This window comes from Esox lucius, chromosome 9, assembly GCF_011004845.1.
Source record: "Esox lucius isolate fEsoLuc1 chromosome 9, fEsoLuc1.pri, whole genome shotgun sequence".
NCBI lineage: Eukaryota > Metazoa > Chordata > Actinopteri > Esociformes > Esocidae > Esox > Esox lucius.
This window is the reverse complement of record NC_047577.1, coordinates 19516704-19539820: the sequence shown is the minus strand read 5'-3', so window position 1 is coordinate 19539820 and position 23117 is coordinate 19516704. Positions and strand designations below refer to the sequence as shown.

General features: G+C 44.5%; 1 protein-coding gene across 3 annotated transcripts; it reads left to right on the top strand.

The window, feature by feature from the left end:
- The first annotated feature begins 2062 nt into the window (after window positions 1–2062).
- On the top strand, window positions 2063–21156 carry card14 (caspase recruitment domain family, member 14). 3 transcript variants are annotated; one of them, XM_034294062.1, is made up of 21 exons: window positions 2063–2154; window positions 4316–4587; window positions 5381–5518; window positions 6040–6365; window positions 6619–6777; window positions 9186–9284; window positions 9746–9871; window positions 10383–10523; window positions 10674–10802; window positions 10961–11019; window positions 11688–11746; window positions 14093–14147; window positions 14697–14913; window positions 15153–15279; window positions 16288–16528; window positions 16760–16823; window positions 19142–19262; window positions 19477–19641; window positions 19827–19945; window positions 20318–20433; window positions 20550–21156. In XM_034294062.1, exons 2-21 carry the CDS (start codon window positions 4374–4376, stop codon window positions 20755–20757), a joined length of 2883 nt encoding a protein of 960 aa, XP_034149953.1. In that variant the 5' UTR covers window positions 2063–2154; window positions 4316–4373; the 3' UTR covers window positions 20758–21156. The 3 variants fall into 3 exon arrangements, with proteins under 3 accessions (XP_034149953.1, XP_012990793.2, XP_012990795.2); XM_013135339.3 differs by lacking the exon at window positions 2063–2154 and having other exon boundaries at window positions 4252–4587; XM_013135341.3 differs by lacking the exon at window positions 2063–2154 and having other exon boundaries at window positions 4500–4587; window positions 5410–5518.
- Window positions 21157–23117: the final 1961 nt, after the last annotated feature.

The following is a 23117-nucleotide window of genomic DNA, read 5'->3' as shown; positions in this document are numbered from 1 at the left end:
AACATTTTGTAAGGTTTAGGGACCCAGCAAGGGAAGATCCTATCTGTGGCTAAATCATGTCTTGGATTCATGGCTCGGTGGTGAAAGAAGTGTTCCTAGCATTTGTCCTCAGAAACTAAAAGGATGAATTCACCAGTGTGAGGTACTCAGTATAAGAGCATTTACATAATGACTAAAATATTCAAATTGTAAATGTGTCTTCTACCAAACTGAACATTTTCTAGTTAACTTATCGGTAGTAAATGTTCCATCAGCCCCAGTCAGTATGCGGACACTTCACCCCCAACAATGTGTCACTAGAGCTCGATAAGACCAGGTGATAAGGCCTTGCACACCACCCGCCCCTTGTGATGGCTACGTCAGGCCCACTTCCACGGACTTCCATGGTCTGGGGGTGTTCGCTCTCACCTTGTGCTTGATTCGTTAAAGTATAGCAAAGGCACGGTTCCCTTGGTTTTCAGGCGAGATGAAATGAAAACATGTATAATTTTCTCAGTGTCCTCAAAAGATCAAATCAATCTTATTTTGGCAATGTTTCTAATTTGGTGAAAGCATGCCTGCACCGTTTTTGTTGCTTTATATTCAAACTGTATGTCTGGATCCAAAAATAATTCCCAGATTTCTGGCCTCAGGCACAATCATTTTTGTTAGTGATCCTACAGCCAACCGAACTACATCCAAAATAGATGGGGGGCCAATAATTAAAACTTTGGTTTTATCAGGGTTTAACCGAATAACATTATTAGACTGGCACCTCTCACTTTTATTAGAGTGTCTGTCACCTCTCACTTTAGGCTCAGGTTGTTTCGGTACCTATTTTCCACGGATCCGGTATCTGTCACATGTTATTTTTATTTTTTTTGTTGATTTAGACAAATATATTGTTCTTTAAAGCTTTATAAAGATCTTCTGTTTGATGTCCTTGAGTCACAACAGATGTTGTCGTGAAACAGCATCTGTGAATTCCTTTGGTCTTTCCACTAGACCAATGCTTAACGAGAATAGTCAATGGCACGGCAGACACCTTGAACAAGTCGGAAGTATTAAGCTGAATGGGCCACAAATACTGAAATTTAAAGGCAATGTATGTTGCTTAAAATGTTAGTTGTTCCTAATTTGAATAATAATACAGTTTGTTCTGTTTCCAATGCAACATCTTAAAAGTGCTAACTGACTTCAGGTAACATCCCACCTCAGAACCAACGCAGTTTCTGGTGGAAGCTTGAAATGTCCAACCAGTGCATACATACATTGTTATGCAAAATCTGATTGAATTATTATCATAGGAAATAAATAAATATACATATTTGTACTCTGAAATGAATAAATTATGGAAACATATTTTTAAAGGATTTGTTTGTTAATTAAAGTATGTTATTTAATTAGTTAATTAATTATTATGGTCATTGTATCCATTATGCTATGCATATGAGTGGTTATTTATGTATCAGCAAGGAAATATAACTGTTACTAAACGTAATGCCACTTCTACCATGTGTTTCTATTGTAGCTGGTCCCGGGTCAGACTTTTGCCAATTTGCTGCATTCAGATGTATAGGGCCTCTGAGATCAGCATACCTAGTGTTCTATTGTCTATGGTCACAACAAGTAATGCCAGGACCTTAGTGAATGATGTCACAGAAGTTGGACGTAGCCCACTAGTGTAACGTGGTGGTGGTGAGGAGGAACCAGGCGCATACTTATACTTGCATTCGAATGTTAAATGTAATCAAAACAAACACCGAATACAAAAACAAACTAAAGTAAAGCACTCCGCAAACCCAAACCACTCACCGGACACATGCAACGTAACAATCAACAATAATACCGACAACTGGGGGGAGCAGAGGAGAAACATTTAAACACATACTGAAGGGATGATTGGGATCTGGTGTGCATAATTGTGGGAGACAAGACAACGAATGAGTCCCGGGTGAGTTCATGACGTGACGGGAATCGGGAGTGCACAGCACAATGGCTCTAGTCATCACCGTAACGTGACAACTAGGGTGTTACTTTAAAACAGTAACTGATGTCAATTCCTGATTTATCTAAACCAGACGAAGTGCGACCCAACTAAGATACATCCAAGTTGTGGGTTTGATTGACTGTTAAGACGCCACATGGCAGGCCATGGCAAAAATAACCATCAAGGTAACTTTTTTCGTGTGATGAAGGTCCACCCCAACAAAACTGCACGTATGTTCAAGAGGTTGCACTGGAAATGTTCTAAATATCTGAAAATATAATGCAGCGAGGAAGTAACTCAATGGACGTATTGTGGTCATTGGAGGTGCAAACACAGGTGTAGAAGAGTAGGGTGACATCAGCAGTGGGGAAGTTGACCCACCACTGTATCTAGACAACTGTGCAATTTTTTCCCGTATGACCATATATTCAGGAGGAACTCCTAACTTAATGGAAAAAGGCGCACAGGAAAAATTATAGTTCGTTTTACTTAAAATTGTTTTTTCAATATCATTGCATAATGTAATGTCATCGATGTCATGAGACATCAGCTCAATCATTACTGTCATATAACACACATTTTACCTGACAGATAGGTTACACTTTCTGCTTTCACAACATTTACTCCCTTCTTTAGTTTCTTTTGTAATTTCAAACACTGAAATGAGGACAGACAGTATGCAATATTGTTTGGAAAGGGAGATAAATAGTCAATTTACCCAGATGGCTCAATTTACCCCTTGTCTAGGATCAATTTAAACATTGACTAGGATCATCTTAACTCTTGACTAGGATCATCTTACCATGACTAGGATCATCTTACCATGACTAGGATCAACGTACCTCTTGACTAGGATCATCTCACCCCTTGACTAGGATCATCTTACCACTACCCTCGAGCACGTTGAGCCTTTCAATATCCATGTTGCTTTCATATTAAATGTACAGAAGTTATCTCGGGATTTTAACGGATAATGGATAGGTTCAATTATTAACGGATGTACTTTCCAATTCAGTAAATATTGTAATATTAGATATTGTATGCTAATCCCTAAGTAATATTGGATAATTGTCAATCCGGACTGATTAGTTACTTAATTACTTTTTTAGTCTTCGATCGAGCTTAGCAGTAGGATTCTGGGGATAAGCGCCGTGCGTGATGAATAGGCTTTACAGAAACATGCGGCTAGTTATTCTTTAAAAATGTTTTATTTGTTAAATATTTTAGGAATAATTGTACGCTTTTAGGAAGGTGTATTTCTTCAAATATACGGATGTAGAATGCACTCCACTCCTACATTCCTCATGGTTACTCAATAACATTCAGTGTAGCCTGCTGTTTTCAGTATTTCCTCTCTGCATTTGTTTCGTTTTGTAGCCTGCTACTTGAAAAGATGGTGCCTATATTAACTAAAATCAAAATAAGGTAAAGGACTAGGCTACCCATTATCATTTTAGGGTTTAGTTAATAGCCCATGCTCAACGTTTGCCAATAAATCGTCTACCACAATTGATAAACGTAGTAACATTAACACAAGTTGAGCGTCCTTTAGCCTGCAGGTCGCACATTCCCAGTTAATGTCTACTTGATAAATTCTTCCTTGCTGTTGGGAACACTGATAAACATCTGAACACTTTCTAAACTTTCAGTTATGCTACAATTAACGAAACATACTACTTAACTATTTCCCACACTGATCGGTAGCCTTTCACCCTATTAGTTTAAATGATAACGAGTTTTCAATAAGCCCGTTAATTATTGGGATCCGTTCATACATGTAGTATTGCGCTCCTTTGTGGCATGAATGAATAAGGGAAGATGTTTATCTCATGACAGGACCTGTACATTTGCTCCCATTGAATAAACAGTGGCTTTGATAAAGGACTACAGGGCTGTATAGCTTTGTGTCCTAGCTGTTGATATTAAATCAGTGCTTTGTCCTGTAATAAACAAGGTACAATGGGCCTAGCACATGTGTATCAGTGAGCGCACAAAGTATATGACCCAGTATGATGTTTACACTGGTGAAATGTACACATCCTCATAGTGAAATTGCATGTTGGTGCGTGGGAGGGCAGTTCTTTGGTGCATGGTGCACTCACCAGGGAGTATGTCTCGTCTTTCAGGTTTGATGGACCCTACCCCACCCCACCCCACCTCTTCCCCGCACACACACACACACACACAGCTTTGCATGCTTTGACGCACACATCGACTGGGCGTGGAAAACCAATCTGTCTGTTATAAACCCTGCTGTGCCAAGTTTATTTTCCCTCATTCTCTCTGTGCTGGACACCATTGACTCTAGGTGTGTGTGACTGAGCGTGTGTCTTCTCGTGTCTGCAGCAACTCGTTCTTAGTGCGTCACCACACACACACACACACACACACACACACTTGTGTCATGGCAGCGGAGTGTATTCCGGAGGGGCCCGATTTTAAGGAGCTGGGCGAGGAGGATCTATGGCAGTTGATCAACGATAACCGATATCGTATCTCCATGGACGTAAAGCCTTGTATGCTGATTCCCTACCTGCGCCAGGCCCGGGTACTCACAGAGATGGACGAAGACGAGATCCTCAGCTGCCACCAGCTAAAAAATAGCTCAATGAGAATCAGTAAGCCGTCTATCCTCTGTTGTAGACATTTCTAGTGCATTCAATGTGTTTGCATATACAGCTCTGGAAAAAATGAAGAGACCACTGCACCTTTTTCTTTTCTTTCCAAAAAAGTCAAAAAGGAAGGTTTTGAGTGAGGAACAGAAGGGTTCAAATTAAGAGACCACTGCATATTGAACCCTTCTGTTCCTCTCTCAAAACTTTCCTTTATTAACTTTTTTGGAAAGGAAAGAAAAAGGTGCTGTGGTCTCTTCATTTTTTCCAAAGCTGTAGGTTTGTGTTTTTGATTGGGTGTCATGTTGCATTCGATTTTATTCATTTCGTTTTTATTCTATCAGTGCTCTTTTTTTTTTTTTTTACCTTTGTTTGGTTGACTAATAAGCAAGTTGACTTCTCCTTGCTAGAATGGGCCATAGAGTCTGGAGCCTCACTCCTATCAAGGCAGCTTGCTGTGCAAGTAACACCACTGGACAGTATGCTAGTCTGTGGCAAAAACCTAAACCATTTCCCCATAAGCTGAGTGACAAGCACCAAGCCTGTCAGGCTAACTCTTAATGTTTTGGTGTGACTCCACTAGGAATCTTTTAATTGGCGAACCTTCCAAACTCACAGTGCACCAACATCAAAGCCACTGAGTTGGTAGGAGTATAGAGAAGTATGAGATATGTTCTGGTATATGGTGGGCGCTCATGCATCAAAGTGCTTGTGAACCAACTGGTCCGTATTTGAATAGTGTCTGTCCCTTATACAACTATGAGATGATTGAATGAAATGCATGATATCCTATTATTAGGTCACATGTTAGACCTGTTGCATATCCAGGGGAGGAATGGTGCAATGGCCCTGCTGGAGAGCCTGATGATCCACTATCCCAGCCTTTACACCCAGGTCACCGGCCGCAAGCCCAGCACAGAGGCCTCTGGATTCAGTGGTGAGTGGCACTGAACACAGGCTGGCAGTCTGTTCTCCATCTAATGGACCGTGACCTAGGGCCGGGGAGGGTATACCGAAAATGATCGACACCCAGAAGAACGGCCGCCCGTGGCAGGCATTTGTCCGATATCTTTCGCTGCGATACGTATTCCCTGCAAGATAAATGTCAGGTTGGAACTTGAAAATGTTTTGCTAGTCTAACTGATTAATAAACAAACTGATGGTTACACCCGTCAACGTACTAGTAGGAATTTTAAGGATAATAGTAAAAAAACTAAAAACTGGTGCATATTAAATGTGTTGCCATTCCATTTAGCATTATCCCATCAATGAGATAATGCGTTTTGTCATATTGTGGATTGTTGTCATGTTTATGTTGTCCTGCCTATTTGTAAACACTACAATTATTCATCAGTAAACAGTAACTATAAATCTTTATTTACAAAAACTACAGCAAGTTCATTTCACTAATACAGAGTTAGCAGTAGCGTTTCCATACTAACCAGGTTTTCCTTCTAGGTCTGATTAAGTACTCAGAGTTGACTGAGTACCTCGTCAAGGCCGTCACTGGAATGCAGAAGGAGTTACAGGAGGCTCGGCAGGAGGCCTGTCGCCTGCGGATGGAGTGCACTTCCCTGCAGACGAAGCTAGGTCAAAGCCTGGAGCAGGGGGAGGAATCCTGCCGTCTCCAAGCCGAGTACAACCGTATGAAGAAGCTCCTAGCAGCCGCGCAGCGCGACATCATAAAGCTGAAGGATGAGAAGTGTGACCTGTACATGAACTATACAGCCGCCATCGAGGAGAGGTCGTCCGCCAAAATCCTCTGCCAAGACCTCAACCTGCAGGTCAGGCTTTCTAAAGAATTAGCTAGGTGACGTTCACCAGTGGGGATTTAATTATATTGCGCTAATGACAGTCACTACATAACAGAAATGACAAATTAGTCAGAGAGTTGACAGTTGATACAGAGTCAAAAAATAAAAATAATTATATATATATATAATAAAATAACTGCAATCTTACTTTGCCTTTGTTATTGTCTTATAATGTATGCATTTATTCTGTAACAATTGTCTTTGATTTTTCATTGATGAGCAGGTATACCAGCTTCAGTTTGAGCTGCGCAAAGCCCAGACGGAGACAGACTTCGAGAGGCAGCGTTCGCTGAAGTGTACCTCCGCCAGCGAAACGCAGCAACTACGGGAGGAGATCAGCAATCTGCGCAGGCAACTGCTGAAGACAGAAAAATTCACCCCGGTGAGAGACGAGAAAACCAAGTGTTCTGTAGTGCCACATCAGTGCCTGATTTATTTATTTGATTACATTAGACTCAACTTTATTGTCATTGAACAGTACAAGTACAGAACAACAAAGTGCAGTTAGCATCTAAACAGAAGTGCAAAATAGAAGAGGGCAGATAATTTACAAGTAATAAATATATGTATATTACGAGTGGAATGTATACAGTGGATGTGCAATTAAGGGCAAATGGACCACAAATGTCCATACTAAATGTGCAGTTAAGGCAAATAGAGGAGGGCAGAAAATGTACAATGTATGTTACAAGTGGGATGATAGTTGTGCGGGTACAAATGGCAAATTCTAAATGGCTTTCTAGATGTGCAAACGAGGCAAACTATAGGAGTAAGGTAGCATGTGCAACCAGGATGCAGAGGTAGCAGCAATGAGGTCCCAGATGTAGACATGTGTATGTAACAACTGTAAAAATGTAAGCACAATGGCAATTTTAGATGTGCAAAGAGGCAAATTGAATATGCAAGGTGCATGTGCAACCAAAATGCAGGGATAGCAGCAGTGAGGCTCCCGAGTTAGACACGTACCTGTAACAACTGGACACTTCCATTATCAGTCTTTGCAAGGCAGTGTCAGAGTAGTACAAGGGAGTAGTGCAACAAGGTCCCTGAGGCGGGGGGGGGGGTATGGTTAGTGATGGGTCACAGAGTTCTCTGGGTTACAGTAGATGGAAAGACACTGTTCCTGAGCCTGATGGTGCGGGAATGAAGAGACCTTTACGGTCTGCCTGATGGTAGGAGGGCAAACAGTTTGTGGCCTGGATGTGAATTGTCCCCGATGATCCTGCGCGCCCTGCACAGACATCGCAGTTGTGCAGCGGTAAAAGTTCACAAGGATCTTGGAGGACAGACAGGGTTTCTTCAGCCTCCTCAACAAGTACAGGCGCCGCTGTGCCTTTCACCAGGGCTGAGGTGTTGAGGGTCCCGGAGAAGTCCTTGAAGATGTGAAATTTGTTTGACAAATATCTATGTATCACAAACGGTATCGGTCTCTGCAATAGATTTCTGTGTATTTGCCTTGTGGGGCACACTATTGAACTTGATTTGCACATGTGCAAATAGATTGGGAATGGCCTAACATTTTTTTTGCCGCACCTACTAAGCAAATCCCCTTTTGGTACTGTTTAGATTTATTTTAGCACCATGCTGTTAAGGTTCTAAATGGAACAGGGATGGCGATTTAAAGAACCATTGAAACGTTTCTCAAAACCACCTAAAAGGGTTAATCTGTTCTGTTATATTGAAACAAAATATAAATGCAACATGCAACAACATAAAAAACGTATTTGCCCTTAAACAGCACGTCTTTCCAGCGTGCCAGTGGTCTTCAAATGTCAACATTGAAATGTCAACTGAAGTTGTTTGCGACGGTAAACCTCAGTCAGGTCAAGAATATGGTGAAGATAACAAGACATTGGTGGCTGATTATGGTAAAGAAAAGAACATTCAATTCTCTGATAAAAGCTATAGTGGGAATTTGCAGTCATCCTGCAGGTTTTAGTCCGGCCAAAAAACTCTCTGTCTCCATCCAGTAAAGCATCTAATATGTAATATGTTTAAAAATAATTGGTAATAACGTCTGCTCTGTTCGGGGAATTTTCATCCACAACATTCAAGAATGTAGACAAGTTCGTTCATCTTTCATAAGACACCTGTCGCAGTACATTGCATTGTAATTAATAGTAATTAATAGTAAGGTGACTGCATATCACCATTGTTATTAACTGGAAAAACACTGACTCATCGCTGCTAATCGCTTCAGAAAACCATGCCCCAACATATTTCTACGAACCGCAGCTCCTACACATGAACTATCACTGGATAGAAGAACCACTGTCTGAACCGCAAATAACCATTCCAGCACTCGAGTTATTTTAGTCAATGTGGTTCTGCACAGAACCGTGGTAAGGTAGGGCGGGTCATTGCACACCTGTCAGGTGCTTTGGTGCAGGGGTCAAAAGAAGAGATCACTGCAACAAAAGAAGGGCCTCCGCACACTCAGGATCAATGCAGTTTTCAGTTTATTTCAGCTTTCGGTCAACCAGCCTTCAGCCATCATAGCAACTCTATTGCCGTCATGGACTACTGCTGGTTATCTATTGTACCTGGCAGTTAATTGCATTCACCTGGTGTCCAGATGTAAATAAGTTTCTAATTACAAGGGTTGAACCTTGTAATTATGTTTTCCCCAGTCCTGGAGTTGGAAACAAGATTTAGGAAGCTGCCCGTACCTTTCCAACTGAAAAAGGCTTTTGTGCGCCTTTCTCTGCCTGTTTTTGTGTTGTTCACGTCTCTCGTTTCCCTGCTTTCTCCCCCTCTCCCCTTATCTCTCCCTGTATCTCGGTTCCAAAGGCGCGTGAGGATATCCTAGACCAGGACTTGGCTGAGGCCAGGGAGCAGCTCCGGTGCTACAGAGAGGAGAACGAGCAGCTGGCGAGGGAGAACAATCAGGTGTGTAACATTGAAAAAGGGGCATGGTGCGAGGTGGTGCAACGGCTAAAACACTGCATCCCATTGCTGCCGCGCCAGTGCAACCCAGGACCCTGGTTGTGGCACACAAACAGTCCCTGGGAGTCCCGAGTAGGGTCATGTCAAGAGGGTTTAGCACCTCCCACATTGTTGGTGGGTGGGAAATCGGACAGGGTGTCCTTGCCAGCTTGGACAGCCCCTCCTCGTGGTGGGTATGGCTGCTGCTAGCGCAATGTTTTTATGTCATAGAATTGCCATAAAAGGGTTGTCCAAGCTCATGGGTTCTGTCTCACGTCCTGGTTGGGTGAAAAGCAAACAGCTTCTTATCACACATAATTGCTTTTCAAACCAAAGAGTTGGAAAATATCCAACAAAAGGCAATCGCTTTGTGCAAGTGTAGAGTGGGCAAACTTTGAACACTGCCGTTGTGTGTTTTCTCTCAGATGGCGGAACAGAAGGAGTGTCTGTTACTGCAGGTCCGGAAGGTGTCTCTGGAATGTCAGATGTACCAGAACAAGTGTACTGTTGTCCAGAGCCAAATCAGGGAACTACAGGCTGAGAGAGACCATGTAAGGATGGACTGGCGCTGCTTCTGTGTTTTGGGGTGTTTCTTACCTCAAAAATGAATTACAGGAAGACAATGTTTGCCTGTCTGTGTGCTTGCCTGTCTGTATGTCTGTCTGTACATCATGTTTTTAGACATTGACACAAGTTTTGTTGTTCTTGGCTCAAATGAAACAATGACATCTAGTTTAAAGTGCAGACTGTCAGCTTTAATTTGAGTGGATTCATGTTCATAAACCGCAAACCGTGTTGGAATCACAGCCTACATAATCCACCCCATGGTTGGGCACCAAAGGCAGTTGGACAGTCCTTAATAACATCCTCATATTTAATACCTGGTTGCAAATCGTTTGCACCCGATGAAGACTGCGGCCCACAGACCTCACCAGGTCCTTGGGATCTTCCCTGGGGACTCTGGCACATTTGTCTCCCTCAGGCTGACCGGCCTTGTGCGTCCTCGCTTGTCACCACATACTGTCATCGTCTTGTTTCCTCCCCGTCCGTCCGTCCGTCCAGGCCTACCTGTCCAGAGACGAGGCCCACGCCCAGATAGCCCGGAGCCTGGCCGAGAAGGACACGCTGCGGAGCCAACTGCTGGAGCTCCAGGAGAAGGTCTTCGCCTGGAAGCCCTGCACCGAGAGCCCCAGGACCCCAGGGGTAACCCTCCGGAACAAACACACGCGCATATATGCGGTCATGTAAAAGCATAGACACGTGTAAATGAACGGTGGACTTTAAAATACACTCCGTTTTAACAGACGCAGATCTCCGTTTAGGTGCTATATGTGAGTGTGTGTGTCTCTCCAGGGGAGGGAGTTCAGCTGGGACAGCGAAGAGTCCAACACTGACAGTCTTCCTCACAGCCCCCCAACTCGCCCTGTCCTCCGCCGCATGCACGCAATATTCCCCGTTTCCATGAGGAGTTGCCGCATCGAGGTGTGTGTGTGTGTGTGTGAATGTAAGCGTGCATACGTGCATGATGCCAGTCCAAATTGTATGTTGTTACCTCACTCTTTAGCGTAGGTTTAATGTCCAGCCGTCATGAACTCGACCCGGTTCTGCTTGGTGATTGTGTGTCTGATGTGCGTTCGCAGTGCCGCAGCGTCTGTTCCCAAAATGCAGAGCCCCCATGCGCAGAGTCCCTGCGCAGACGGTAAGAGACTCTGCGTGTGTGTGTGTTTGTGTGTGTGTGTGTGTGAGTGTGTGTGTGAGACCCATTCAGAACCAGTAGTAGCTTTTTCCACTGTGTCAAAATTGGCACGCTTCCCATTCTATTCGGCGTGAGGTGATGTCGCCGTCCAAAGTCTGCTTTTTCAGCAGGAAGTTCATGTGTTTGCACTGTGTGTTTGTCGGGTAGAATTTGATTTCACGGCTTCCCCGGCGTCACGCTGCCCTGCTTCCCTTCCAACATGTGCTCATTCTGCCACGGAGTAACATTAGCAGCAAAACATCGTACATGCAGATTTAATCATCTTGTGAACTGTTTTAAAACATCGGGGTTCTTTGTCCATACAAGATGGGAATGTTTTAAACTTTTTTATCCAACCACACAAATGATTCTGTAAACAGGTTCGTTATTACATCACAGGGTGTCTGTCGGTTCTGAAGTAGAAATACAGTTATGGAAATGCACCCTATGAGGTAATAGTTAATAAAAGGTCACTCATTTGCTGCCGGTCAACTTACCAAACACATGTCACTATTCCTGCTATCTAGAGCAGGTGAAAGGCCGATTAGAGTGAGCGTGAAAGAGATACGAGCAGAAGGGAACCTTGTTGTTGACCTTGTTAACCCGTGTTTTATTATCTTTCACTTCCTCAGCTCAGAGACGGCTGACTGTGACTCCTTACTGGACAATGACTCTGTGATATTCCCAAGAGGTACGTGAATGACTATAGTCCAAGGGCTTTTAACCCCCTGATCACTAAACCGGAAACTGTGGTATCTGCACTACATGAAGTAGGCTATCACTCACTGAAGCATTATCTGAAGTTTGATGTAGACACATGAACTCCAAGGGCCAGTTTACATTAAGCTACATCTTCCGAGACAACTTGAGACACTCTGTTATTTTGTTGGGTAAACCTGCGGTTGTCGATAATTTGAGAGGCCGCTTTCCAAGGTAGCGTGCGCCACATTTTCAATAGAGCCCCCTGGAGTATTCTGTCGGAACTGTTTCAAGTTTCTATGCATGTTGCTTGATTTTGCAGAGATTGGCGGCCACAGTTCTGTGTGGTACACCTTGTGGGAATTCCCAAGCTGTAAAAATGATTACGCAAACCAATATAAGTCTATCTTGTGTTTTATTCTCTCTTTCGTAATGTAAGAAAGCCCCAAACCCTGAATATAAAAATTTAAAACATGGTTGAGAATTTCAAATGCTGCTTGTGGGGTTCAAATGCTGCTTGTGGGGTTCAAATGCTGCTTGTGGGGTTCAAATGCTGCTTGTGGATTAGCCCTGTGGTGCTATGGAGGGCGTTTCAATTGGCCAGCGTTGTCCAGGTTTGGGGATTAGTAATCAATTAGGGATGCCTTGCTTATCACACACTGGTAGCGGCTTGGGTGACTGATAGTCTATCGTGCAATTAAAAATGTCTGCGTAGAGTCCATACATTCCACACCATATCCCACAATTCCTAGCGAACAGTCAACGTTTCCTCATCGAGTCGAGCTAGATGACGAGAAAATTAAGAGATATTTTCAAGTGCTAAACCAAAACCCCAAACAAGTCTGCGAGGAAGAAACTAAAGTACCAATGCCAAATGAAATTAAGGGCAAAATGAAAGGGAAAATGTACATCAATCAATCAATCAAATGTATTTATAAATCCCTTTTTACAACAGCAGTTGTCACAAAGTGCTTTTACAGAAACACCCGGGCCCCAAACCAGGTACTCCGCAGGTGTGAACCAGGACCTCATGTCCTCCTAAAGTTTAAAACGGGAGGAGACTGGGAACATTCAGAAAATGCATTCCTCATATCAACAACGATTTATAGTGAAGAAGGAGAACTTAGTGTGGAAGTAGAACTGACCCAATCCCCCAGCACAATAGTATAGCAGCGTAAGACCTTGGAACTGAGACGGGGGGTCCAGCGACACTGTGGCCCTACCCGGGGCATATATGATGCCAATTGGAAAATGTAATTTTCCTTGGCTAACTTTTGATGTGAAACGGCAGCTACAAGGATTGTGAGTAGACAATCCTTGTACTGTACTATTCTGTAGTGCGTAATAGCATTTAAAAAAGGGAAAACGTAAAATAACACAGCACTTCCCATGAGAGATTTAAACACTCTTTTATTTTAAATAATATTGTATAATGATATACATTTAAATTGAGATTTGCACTGCTAATTGAAGCGTCATATATAGTTTTTTTGTATGCAGTTATGTCCCTGCAGTTTACCATTATGGTCACCATGTTTTGTTATGGTTTGGATTTTGTGTGCACTGTATGCAACATTCATGTCACATACCTGTTGAAGTGATTAACTGCACTACTGGTTGTTTTTAGAGACGGTAACAGGAAGTTTTATACTTGTGCTACAGTTTTATGGCCTATGCTGCAACATGATCAACCTCTGTAGCACCAGTGCTATGTTCAAAAAAAGCCCTGGGTCCTCTGAGAGGTTCAGCATTGAAGCAGGACCTTAATGGTGATATCATATAAATGTATAAAAACATACATCACATATTTGGGGCTAAAAGTCGAGAATAAAAAAGGCTTATCAAACATTCCCTTAATCCAGTAACTCCGGCACAGAGGTGGAAGACGTATATTCGTCTTGAAATGAAATGAATGTCTTCAGCCTCTGCTGACGGGTGCAAAGAAAGTGAACGCAGTTTGTATTAATGCTTATGTACAGTGCTGCCTACTATGGGTATGGACAAACCTACCTTATCCACTTCTAGTTGTGTTGGTAACTGATTTGTAAAAGCACCTTGCAGTTTGTGTATTTTCTGGTAGATGTGTATGTCTGTCTCTATGTCACTTTGTGCTGGCGTAAAACAAATTTGGATGTTTATATGGGGGGGCACACCCACGTTAGGTTTCCTTGAAGAACAAAATCATGTTTTTGGTTGGACATTAACCAAGGTGCTGAATTAGTCGGTGTTATGTTTGGATTCTGGCCTGGTATGTTAGGTACTTTGGTGTTTTCCGCAGGTCAATTCTTGAAAAAGTCCCACAATTGTTTTCCTCTTCTTTTTTTTTCTTTTTTTAAAGGAAATGAGGTTGAGCAATCGCCTGAACCTTCCTTCAATGACAACAAGAGAAATAGGTGAGAAACATTACCTTTTGCCTGGATGTCATTGAACTTAATAGGCTTATTACCTTCCCATATAAAATAGTTATTACTAGTAAAATATAATTTGGGGCAAATTCTTTACATCAAATGTGCTTTAGTGTCCCAAAATAACTAATTGGCCAATATTGTATATTTCCCATATTTGTAATTATGGGTAAATTTGAGGATTAACTCAACAGAGGGAAGATGGAACATTTGTCATTTTACATTTAGCAGAAATTCGTATCTGTGGTACGTCCATTTTCACACTGGCCCCCAATGAGAATGAAACCCTCAACCCCGGTTGGAAAACCCCATGAACTGCCAGCTGAGCCACAGGCTTCAGCAAGCATAAGTACACAGAAAGCATTTACTAAACTTAAAATGCATTTGTACATTGTACAAATCTAACAATAATCTTGGCCAAACTGGTAAAAAAAAGTGAAATACTGCACAACTTTTTCAACTACTCGACTGTTGGCGTAGCCTGTCCACAAAAGAATATGTCTGAAAACTGTCATCTCCTCGCTGTCTCCACCCCAGCCTCTCCAGGGCGTCAGCCCCCCCGTTCCTGCTGCGCTCCCGGCCCCGGGCCATGCGCCTCACGGGCCGCGTCCTGACCATCTCCTTCCAGGGGGAGGCGCTGCTTGGCCAGCTGCAGGTGGTCGGAGGAAACAAGACGGGCGTGTTCGTCCACCAGGTCACTGAGGGATCGGCCGCCCACGCCGTAGGCATCTCCCCTGGGGCACAGATACTGGAGGTGAGGGGCAGACGGGTGGTGGGATAGTGTGTGTGTGTGTGTGTGTCTGGGTGTGTGTGCACACAAGTCAGCACAGACAAGCCACATCGAATTTGCTTGAATCTCCACCACACCATTCTCAGTTGTCAATAATTGAGTCCAGGCCATTTCTTGTCAGAGCTCCCCCACTCGTCCTTTCACTCGTCAGATTCTGCCAAGGCCCTGTGTCTCCAATGGATCTTTGTGCTACTGTGTTTCAGGTGAAGTATGAGCAGGCACATCAGGCTCTTAGGATGGTGCTGGAGGACTCCACCCTGGAGGAGGCCATGTGGGGTCTGGGGCAGGTTCAAGGCTTCTGCCACCTCTCCCTACGGCCCAACCAAGATGGTGAGACTAAACCAATTTCAATATATGACTCTGGCATTATAACCAATTACATTTACATTGTAAATCATCAATGCAATACTTTCCTTCCTTCTTAAATTGGGCCTTCTGTGAAGGTTTAAGTGAAAGCAAGATGTTTTCACATACACATACATAGTATTTTTATTTTCTTTACAATAGGCTTCAGATCGCTATTCCTAAAGTGAAGAATTTAAATCTCTGAAAAATGAAAGCTATCAAAAACAACATGAGTCATTGCACATCAATGAACCTGATGCGGTTTGTGAACTTTACTTATGGTAACTGGCTCAGGTCTGCACTGAGCACATGTGAAGCGTGTTGTATCTGATCACACACACAATGCAGCGTGTTGTATCTGATCACACACACAATGCAGCGTGTTGTATCTGATCACACACACAATGCAGCGTGTTGTATCTGATCGGAAAGAATGTTTGACTAGTGTCTCTCTCTGCATAGATTGCATGACAAAACAACGTGCCATATTTACTTGTTTGTTCAAGGACAACTCTTTTTCACGGGTGAATGGAGTTTATTTGAATATTTTTTTGAAGATCTAGTGGTAGGCATTTTTGTGGTTTATTGGACAGGCTAGTGGTGAAAGACTTTTTGCTGAAAAAGAGCACTGAACCGGATTTTTACCCATGCTGCAGCAGTACATGTACACAAGGTTTAGACCAGTGGACCACCCTGGGTCACTTGTTTTGGATTTAGGGGTGCAAAAATAATCAGCGGCTTAGACCAGTGGACCAACCTGGGCCACTTGTTTTGGATTTAGGGGTGCAAAAATAATCAGCGGCTTAGACCAGTGGACCAACCTGGGCCACTTGTTTTGGATTTAGGGGTGCAAAAATAATGCACACACACACAGCAAACTAGAGTGCTGTATGATGTTTTCTCAATATTTCCACTGAGTGTATATCAGTTATGTTACTTGTTCTGTGACCCGCATCTGTAATACTGTAATAAGTATAACTCTCTCTTTTCCAGCCTATGAGAAGCTAATGGTCCAGCTGCAGAGCGGAGAGGCCGCATCAGGCGACTCCTTCTATGTGCGTGTCAACATGTCGCTACCGGGAAGCACGCAGGGCTCCCTGGCCGTCTCCTGCAATGACATCCTCCACGTGACCAGCACGTTCCCGGTGGGCAGCGAGGGCTCCTGGAACGCCAGCCACGTCCACTCCTGCCAACTGTTGGACCTGAAAACTGGCACCGTGCCCAACTATTACAGGTATGGGACACAGTACGCACCCTGACCACAATGAGCCCGAGCCAGTGTGGTACCACTATAAATGCGTTATTTCCATCCTCCTCTTCGGAAACAGCAATGTTGCGTTTATACTGTGGTTTTGATATGTTGTATAATAGCATTGGATGTAATTAACTGATACATACAGCACATGAGTTATGTTTGGGAAAAATACATTTGTTATCCATGTAAACTATAATTGTATTATTTCAGGGCCCAACGCCTGCTGATTAGAGCTATCGAGGACATGAGCTTTCAACCTATCACTTTCAAAAAGGTAACGTTGTTCTGTAGAACGGCTCCCCACCAAACGTCAGCTTGCATTAAGATGTTAGGCACGAACATTTTCATTATGGGGTTTTTGTGAGGTTTTGTGAGACTACTTTCCAAAAGCACTGTACTCTCCCGTATATGTGTTATGTTTAAAATACATTTGTTGTAGAATGTGTGCATACATAATGGAACATTTTGCAGCGTAATATTGCCATGGGGATTTCCCATTTGAAACTCAGTCAACAGCTCAGGGCACTGAGAATTCCTGTCATGCTTGTGCTTTGGGAATGCATATTAACCAACCGGATTCTGCCTCCGGCAGAGCTTCGACTGGATCCCGAGGGAGGGTGGAGATATTGAGTCCGAGTGGACCATGTTCTCCACCTCCATTGTCGAAGCGGCCGCTCGGAGCTGTGGCCTTAAGGTCTCTGGTGCCTGTCGAGGCGACAATCCCCGGTTGGCTTGTGGGACTCCTGAGGCAGCTGACGGGTACCGGCAAGCCAAGCGGACTGCAGCCCGGGTGGTTGTGGAGGCAAAAACTTGGGTCTGGGAGGAGGTCGGTGAGGCCATGGAGAAGGACTATCGGCTGGCCTCGAAGAGATTCTGGCAAACCGTCCGGTGCCTCAGGAGAGGGAAACAGTGCCGTACCAACGCTGTTTACAGTGGAGGTGGGCAGCTGTTGACCTCAACTGGGGATGTCGTCGGGCGGTGGAAGGAGTACTTCAAGGATCTCCTCAATCCCGCCGTCACATCTTCCATTGAGGATGCAGAGGCTGAGGGCTCAGAGGTGGACTCGTCCATCACCCGGGCTGAAGTCACTGAGGTAGTCAAGAAACTCCTCGGTGGCAAGGCACCGGGGGTGGATGAGATCCGCCCTGAGTATCTCAAGTCTCTGGATGTTGTGGGGCTGTCTTGGTTGACACGCCTGTGCAGCATCGCGTGGCGGTCGGGGACAGTGCCTCTGGGATGGCAGACCGGGGTGGTGGTCCCTCTTTTAAGAAGGGGGACCGGAGGGTGTGTTCCAACTACAGGGGGATCAAACTTCTCAGTCTCCCCGGGAAAGTCTATGCCAGGGTACTGGAGAGGAGAATACGGCCGATAGTAGAACCTCTGATTCAGGAGGAACAGTGTGGTTTTCATCCGGGCCGTGGAACACTGGACCAGCTCTATACTCTCTACAGGGTGATGGAGGGTTCATGGGAGTTTGCCCAACCAATCCACATGTGTTTTGTGGATTTGGAGAAGGCATTCGACTGTGTCCCTCGCAGCATCCTGTGGAGGGTGCTTCGGGAGTATGGGGTCCTGGGTCCTTTGTTAAGGGCTGTCAGGTCCCTGTACGACTGAAGCAGGAGCTTGGTTCGCATTCCCGGCAGTAAGTCAGACATGTTCCCAGTGCATGTTGGACTCCGGCAGGGCTGCCCTTTGTCGCCGGTTCTGTTTGTAATTTTTATGGACAGAATTTCTAGGCGCAGCCAGGGGCCGGAGGGTGTTCGGTTTGGGGACCACACGATTTCGTCTCTGCTCTTTTCGGATGATGTTGTTGTGTTGGCCCCTTCAAACCAGGACCTTCAGCATGCACTGGGACGGTTTGCAGCCAAGTGTGAAGCGGTTGGGATGAAAATCAGTACCTCCAAATCCGAGGCCATGGTCCTCAGTCGGAAAAGGGTGGCTTGCCCACTTCAGGTTGGTGGAGAGTGCCTGCCTCAAGTGGAGGAGTTTAAGTATCTAGGGGTCTTGTTCCCGAGTGAGGGAAGAATGGAACGGGAGATTGACAGACGGATTGGTGCAGTTTCTGCAGTAATACGGTCGATGTATCGGTCTGTCGTGGTGAAGAAATAGCTGAGCCGCAAGGCGAAGCTCTTGATTTACCGGTCAATCTACGTTGACCGAAAGGACAAGATCCCGGATACAGGCGGCCGAAATGAGCTTTCTCCGCAGGGTGGCTGGGCTATCCCTTAGAGATAGGGTGAGAAGCTCGGTCACCCGGGAGGAGCTTAGAGTAGAGCCGCTACTCCTCCACATCGAGAGGGGTCAGCTGAGGTGGCTTGGGCATCTGTTCCGGATGCCTCCTGAACGCCTTCCTGGGAAGGTGTTCCGGTCCCGTCCCACCGGGAGGAGACCCCAGGGAAGACCTAGGACACGCTGGAGGGACTATGTCTCCCGGATGGCCTGGGAACGCCTCGGTGTCCCCCCGGAAGAGCTAGAGGAAGTGTCTAGGGAGAGGGAAGTCTGGGCATCTCTGCTTAGACTGCTGCCCCCTCGACCCGGCCCCAGATAAGCGGAAGAAGATGATGATGATGATTCTGCTTTGTGTGACCTCAGGGGGAACGTTGTCACGCCCAGGAGAAGCAGAAGGCAGTGAGGATTGTCAGCACTGGGAGACAGGGTAGGAACCCTCTTTGGGTGTGCGTGGAGGACAGCCAAGAGAAGAGCTCTGGCCCAGGTATTATGACCATAATTCATAGATCCAAAGCTACACAGGAAGTCATTTTTGTTATTCGCAGTTATCCACGGTATGAACCCAATAACCAACTGTCAAAGAAAAGAGGTTTTTAATCTCAATGAGTTATTTTTCTGGTTAAATAAAGGTTATAATAATAATAATAGGTTTAACAGTGTAGCCTAGGTGTTGACCTAAACCTTGGTGTGACCTCTAGGGGATGCCTCTGCCTCCCGGGGTTGTGTGACCCTCATGCCCTACACCCTGGTCACGCCCCACTACCCGCCCATCTGCCGCCCCATCCTCCTGCTACCCACAATCCTCGGCCGGGCCCTGGATAGCAAGCTGGCCGAGTGGCAGGGCTTTCAGTTGTGCGAACCAGGTTAGACTCTATTTATTTATTTCTCTTTCTCTCTTCGCATTTATTTTCTTAATCTCCCTTTCATCCAGTAATAGTTTTTTTTATTATTATAATTTTTTATTATTAGAACTACAATTGAGGGGCTGATGGTAGACATGCTTTTTGTATAATCTGCTCTCGCCTACACCTCCCTCTCTCCTACTCAGAGGTGCTGACCTCCAGTGAGCATGCGGCCAGGCTGCAGAGGTCGGAGGTGCTAGAGGAGTGCGAGCATGGCGGTCAGCTCTGCTACACTGTCCAGGGCGTTGACAGGATCATGAAGCAGGTGGCTATCTCACGTTGGCTCCACGCTGGGATATTTGAAACTGATATTCTTTTTCAGGAATAAAATGATGATGAACCTTCTGAGACGGCGCGACTGTAAAGGGCCCTACATTCCAGTGTTAGGGGGGTGTAATCAGAAGAGAAACGGGGGTGTCTCAGTCTCAAAACCGCCTTTATTCACAAAGTACTTGCTGTAATGGTGCTGCTTAGTGATAAAATAGACCACCTCTATTTACAAGCCTACATACATTTCTTTATGATGCACTAAGCAGTTGATAGCGGTCGGGAGGCCCCTAAGCAAACGCTTATGTCGCTTATACTCAGACCAGGAGGCGGTTCGTTCTGACTGTAACCAAACACCTCTCCCCACCAGGGCACCCACTGTGTGCTACCCCTGGGCCTGGACTGTATACGACGCCTCCACCGGGCCGAGATCTTCCCCATCATCATCTTCATCGCCCAGTCCAAGGTCAGCACACGGAGACTCAGGTAAATCGTCGCGTGCGCCACCCGGGTAGGCCGTCTCTCCTGCTGCGTGCGTAACTCGTCTCCTCTTCGCTCTCGTTTTGACCCCCCCCCCCCCTCCGTCTCTCCATCCTCCTCAGGTCCAAGGTTCAGCGTCGAGGCTGGTCTGAGGAGCAGCTGCTGGAGTGTTCCCTCAACGAGGAGCCCCTGCTGGACAAGCTGCCCTGCCTCTACCGCAGCGTGAGCCCCAACTCGTGGTGCGACAGCACCGCCCTGCTCACCACGCTGCGCTCCATCATCTGCGAGGAGCAGAAGAAGATTGTCTGGGTGGAGCCCGATTTATGGTAGCTGTACCGGGACATATGAGGCATCAGCGCCGATGATTGGTTGGCGAGTTCCTGGAGGCCAGTTTGGTCCTTTTTATCGGACAGTATTAAATGCATACAAGTGGACAGGACAGAACTCCCGTTCTAATCCATATTTCTATGCCATTCGTCCTATCCAACAGGCAAAAGCCCTGCACATTTAGCACAAATGATTCCTAATGTTAAAGGTAGTCCTACGACGAGATGACTGCATTTTGGTCTGGGTCCATTAACTTATGTTTGTTGGTGTTTTCTAAAGTCTCTGCTTTGTTGTATTGCTCTTGGGAACAGTTTCTCAATAATTATGTCATCGCTTCTTCAACTCTATACCTGAGTCAGGAAGTCTGAAGAAAACCCCTGTTATAAAGATGATATTGTTCTATACTGAGTATTGGATTATTATGTGTAATGTGCTGTATTATATACAGGATTTTAATCTTAGCGGTTATGCTGAAATTGAAAGTTTACATTCAGGACATTATATTCTGGGTGACAATTTGTTTCTGTACAATGATATAGTTACAGTTGCCTACTTTGAAGTGTACAACTCAAAGTATTGTTGATGTTAAATATAACAAGCACTTCAGAGGTTTGTAATGTAATTCATTGTATGATTCATAATGTATTCACACTGTTGATCATAGTCGCATTTTGTTGCATTACATAATGTGATTGAAATGGATTTTATATAGATTTTTGTGATCTACAACATATTATATAATGTTGAAAAATAAATGTATACTTGGGGCAAATTAACAATAATAAAAAAAAATATATAAGTATTCACGGCTTTATTTAAGCTAGCCTTGGTCTAGGGGTCAACCTAGCTTAACAAACTACCAGATAAACATGGATTCACTGTGTGAAATAGTAGGGATTCTGTCCCTCATACTGTTACATAGATGGACATCCAGTAGTGAGGCCAATACATCACATACTCCTTCTACATACATTCACTTCTCAATCCCTTCTCAAGTGGTTCAGTGGAACTTTACGCCACGTCAATGAATATCATGAAACGTCAGAACGTCTAGCTTACAGTGGTGCAATTTTAAGTGGGGTGTCCATGATGGTGGGGATACGGTCGTGATGTCTTTTTGTTTCTGAGACTTGGTGACCCCAAGATTCAACCAACTTCTGAAATTCCAAACCCAAACCAATTCTGTTACCCTTCAAAACTTTAATTTCTTATTTAGTTTCTGTTCTCTGACATTAGTCATTTTAATACACAGTACCAAGCGTGCCGCACAAGCCCTGAAAAGTGAAGCCAAAACGTCTCGATCGCCCCCTGGTGAGTGGTCCCAGTATAGGTCATAAACCCCGCCCTCCCCATGTTATTCAATGGGACGCGAGACCAACTAAACAATTAAATTACCCTTCAAATATCTTTTTTCCGAAGCTGGTTTCTGTCATTTACTGTAGTTTGTATCACGCTAATGTAAATTCAAGAGTTTGTTTTTAAAATAAGTTGGTTTTTAGTTATTTAATGCTCTAAAAACGGTGGTGTGACGTCGTGATTCACAGCTGTGATTGACAGCTATCTGAGCCGAGTAGCCACTGAATCTTCGGAGGACTGAGAAGATTGGAACTTTACATTTAATCTCTAAATTTCTATAATTGATATAATTTCACACGGACATAATGGGTTGTTCTGCAGTACATTGTGCTAACCAATCTGGCATTTCCAATCGATCTTTGAATTTTTCGGTAAGTTAAATTTATAAGCTATTAAATTAGTAAATAAATGTAATGGGCTAGCTAACGTTAGCTAAAAGACAACAAGCCTCGTTAATAGCTAGCAGGTGATCGTTAGCTAGAAGTTACCAATTATTTTTGTATTACGCCTATTCTAAATTAAGGTTAAACATGATGTAAGTTAGGCTATAACATATCGTCTAGGTTTAACAAGCAAAGGTTGTACTGTACTTGGACTTGCGATTGATTACGGTATGCGCATTCTGCGAGGGAGAGTGAGGGCGGGGCACAGGGGTGGGGCCGTTGATTTCGCGGCTTTACGGCTTTACTTCCTGCTCGCTACTGCGCATAACTACTGCGCAGAACTGGTCCCAAGATCGCTATCTGCGCAGACGCAAGTCCAAGATGTCAGCGCCGTATCGGGACACTGGCGGCTTCAGTTTTCACCAATGGAAAAGAGCGAAAGGGCGTCGTCCATTTTTTTTACAGTCTATGCACAGTACCAGTCAAAAGACGGACACCCCTTTATTTTTACCAAATTATAGAATGGAAGACATCCGAACTGTGGAATAACACATGGAATCATCTAGTAACCAAAAAAGGCATTGCATTTATATTTTAGATTCTTCAAAGTAGCCACCCTTAGCC

Coding starts and splice junctions, on each gene's coding strand:
- card14 (XM_034294062.1), top strand. CDS start 4,374: ATGGCAGCGGAGTGTATTCCGGAGGGGCCCGATTTTAAGGAGCTGGGC. Junction 11,747..14,092: donor CTCTGTGATATTCCCAAGAG/GTACGTGAATGA, acceptor CTTTTTTTAAAG/GAAATGAGGTTGAGCAATCG. Junction 14,148..14,696: donor AATGACAACAAGAGAAATAG/GTGAGAAACATT, acceptor TCTCCACCCCAG/CCTCTCCAGGGCGTCAGCCC.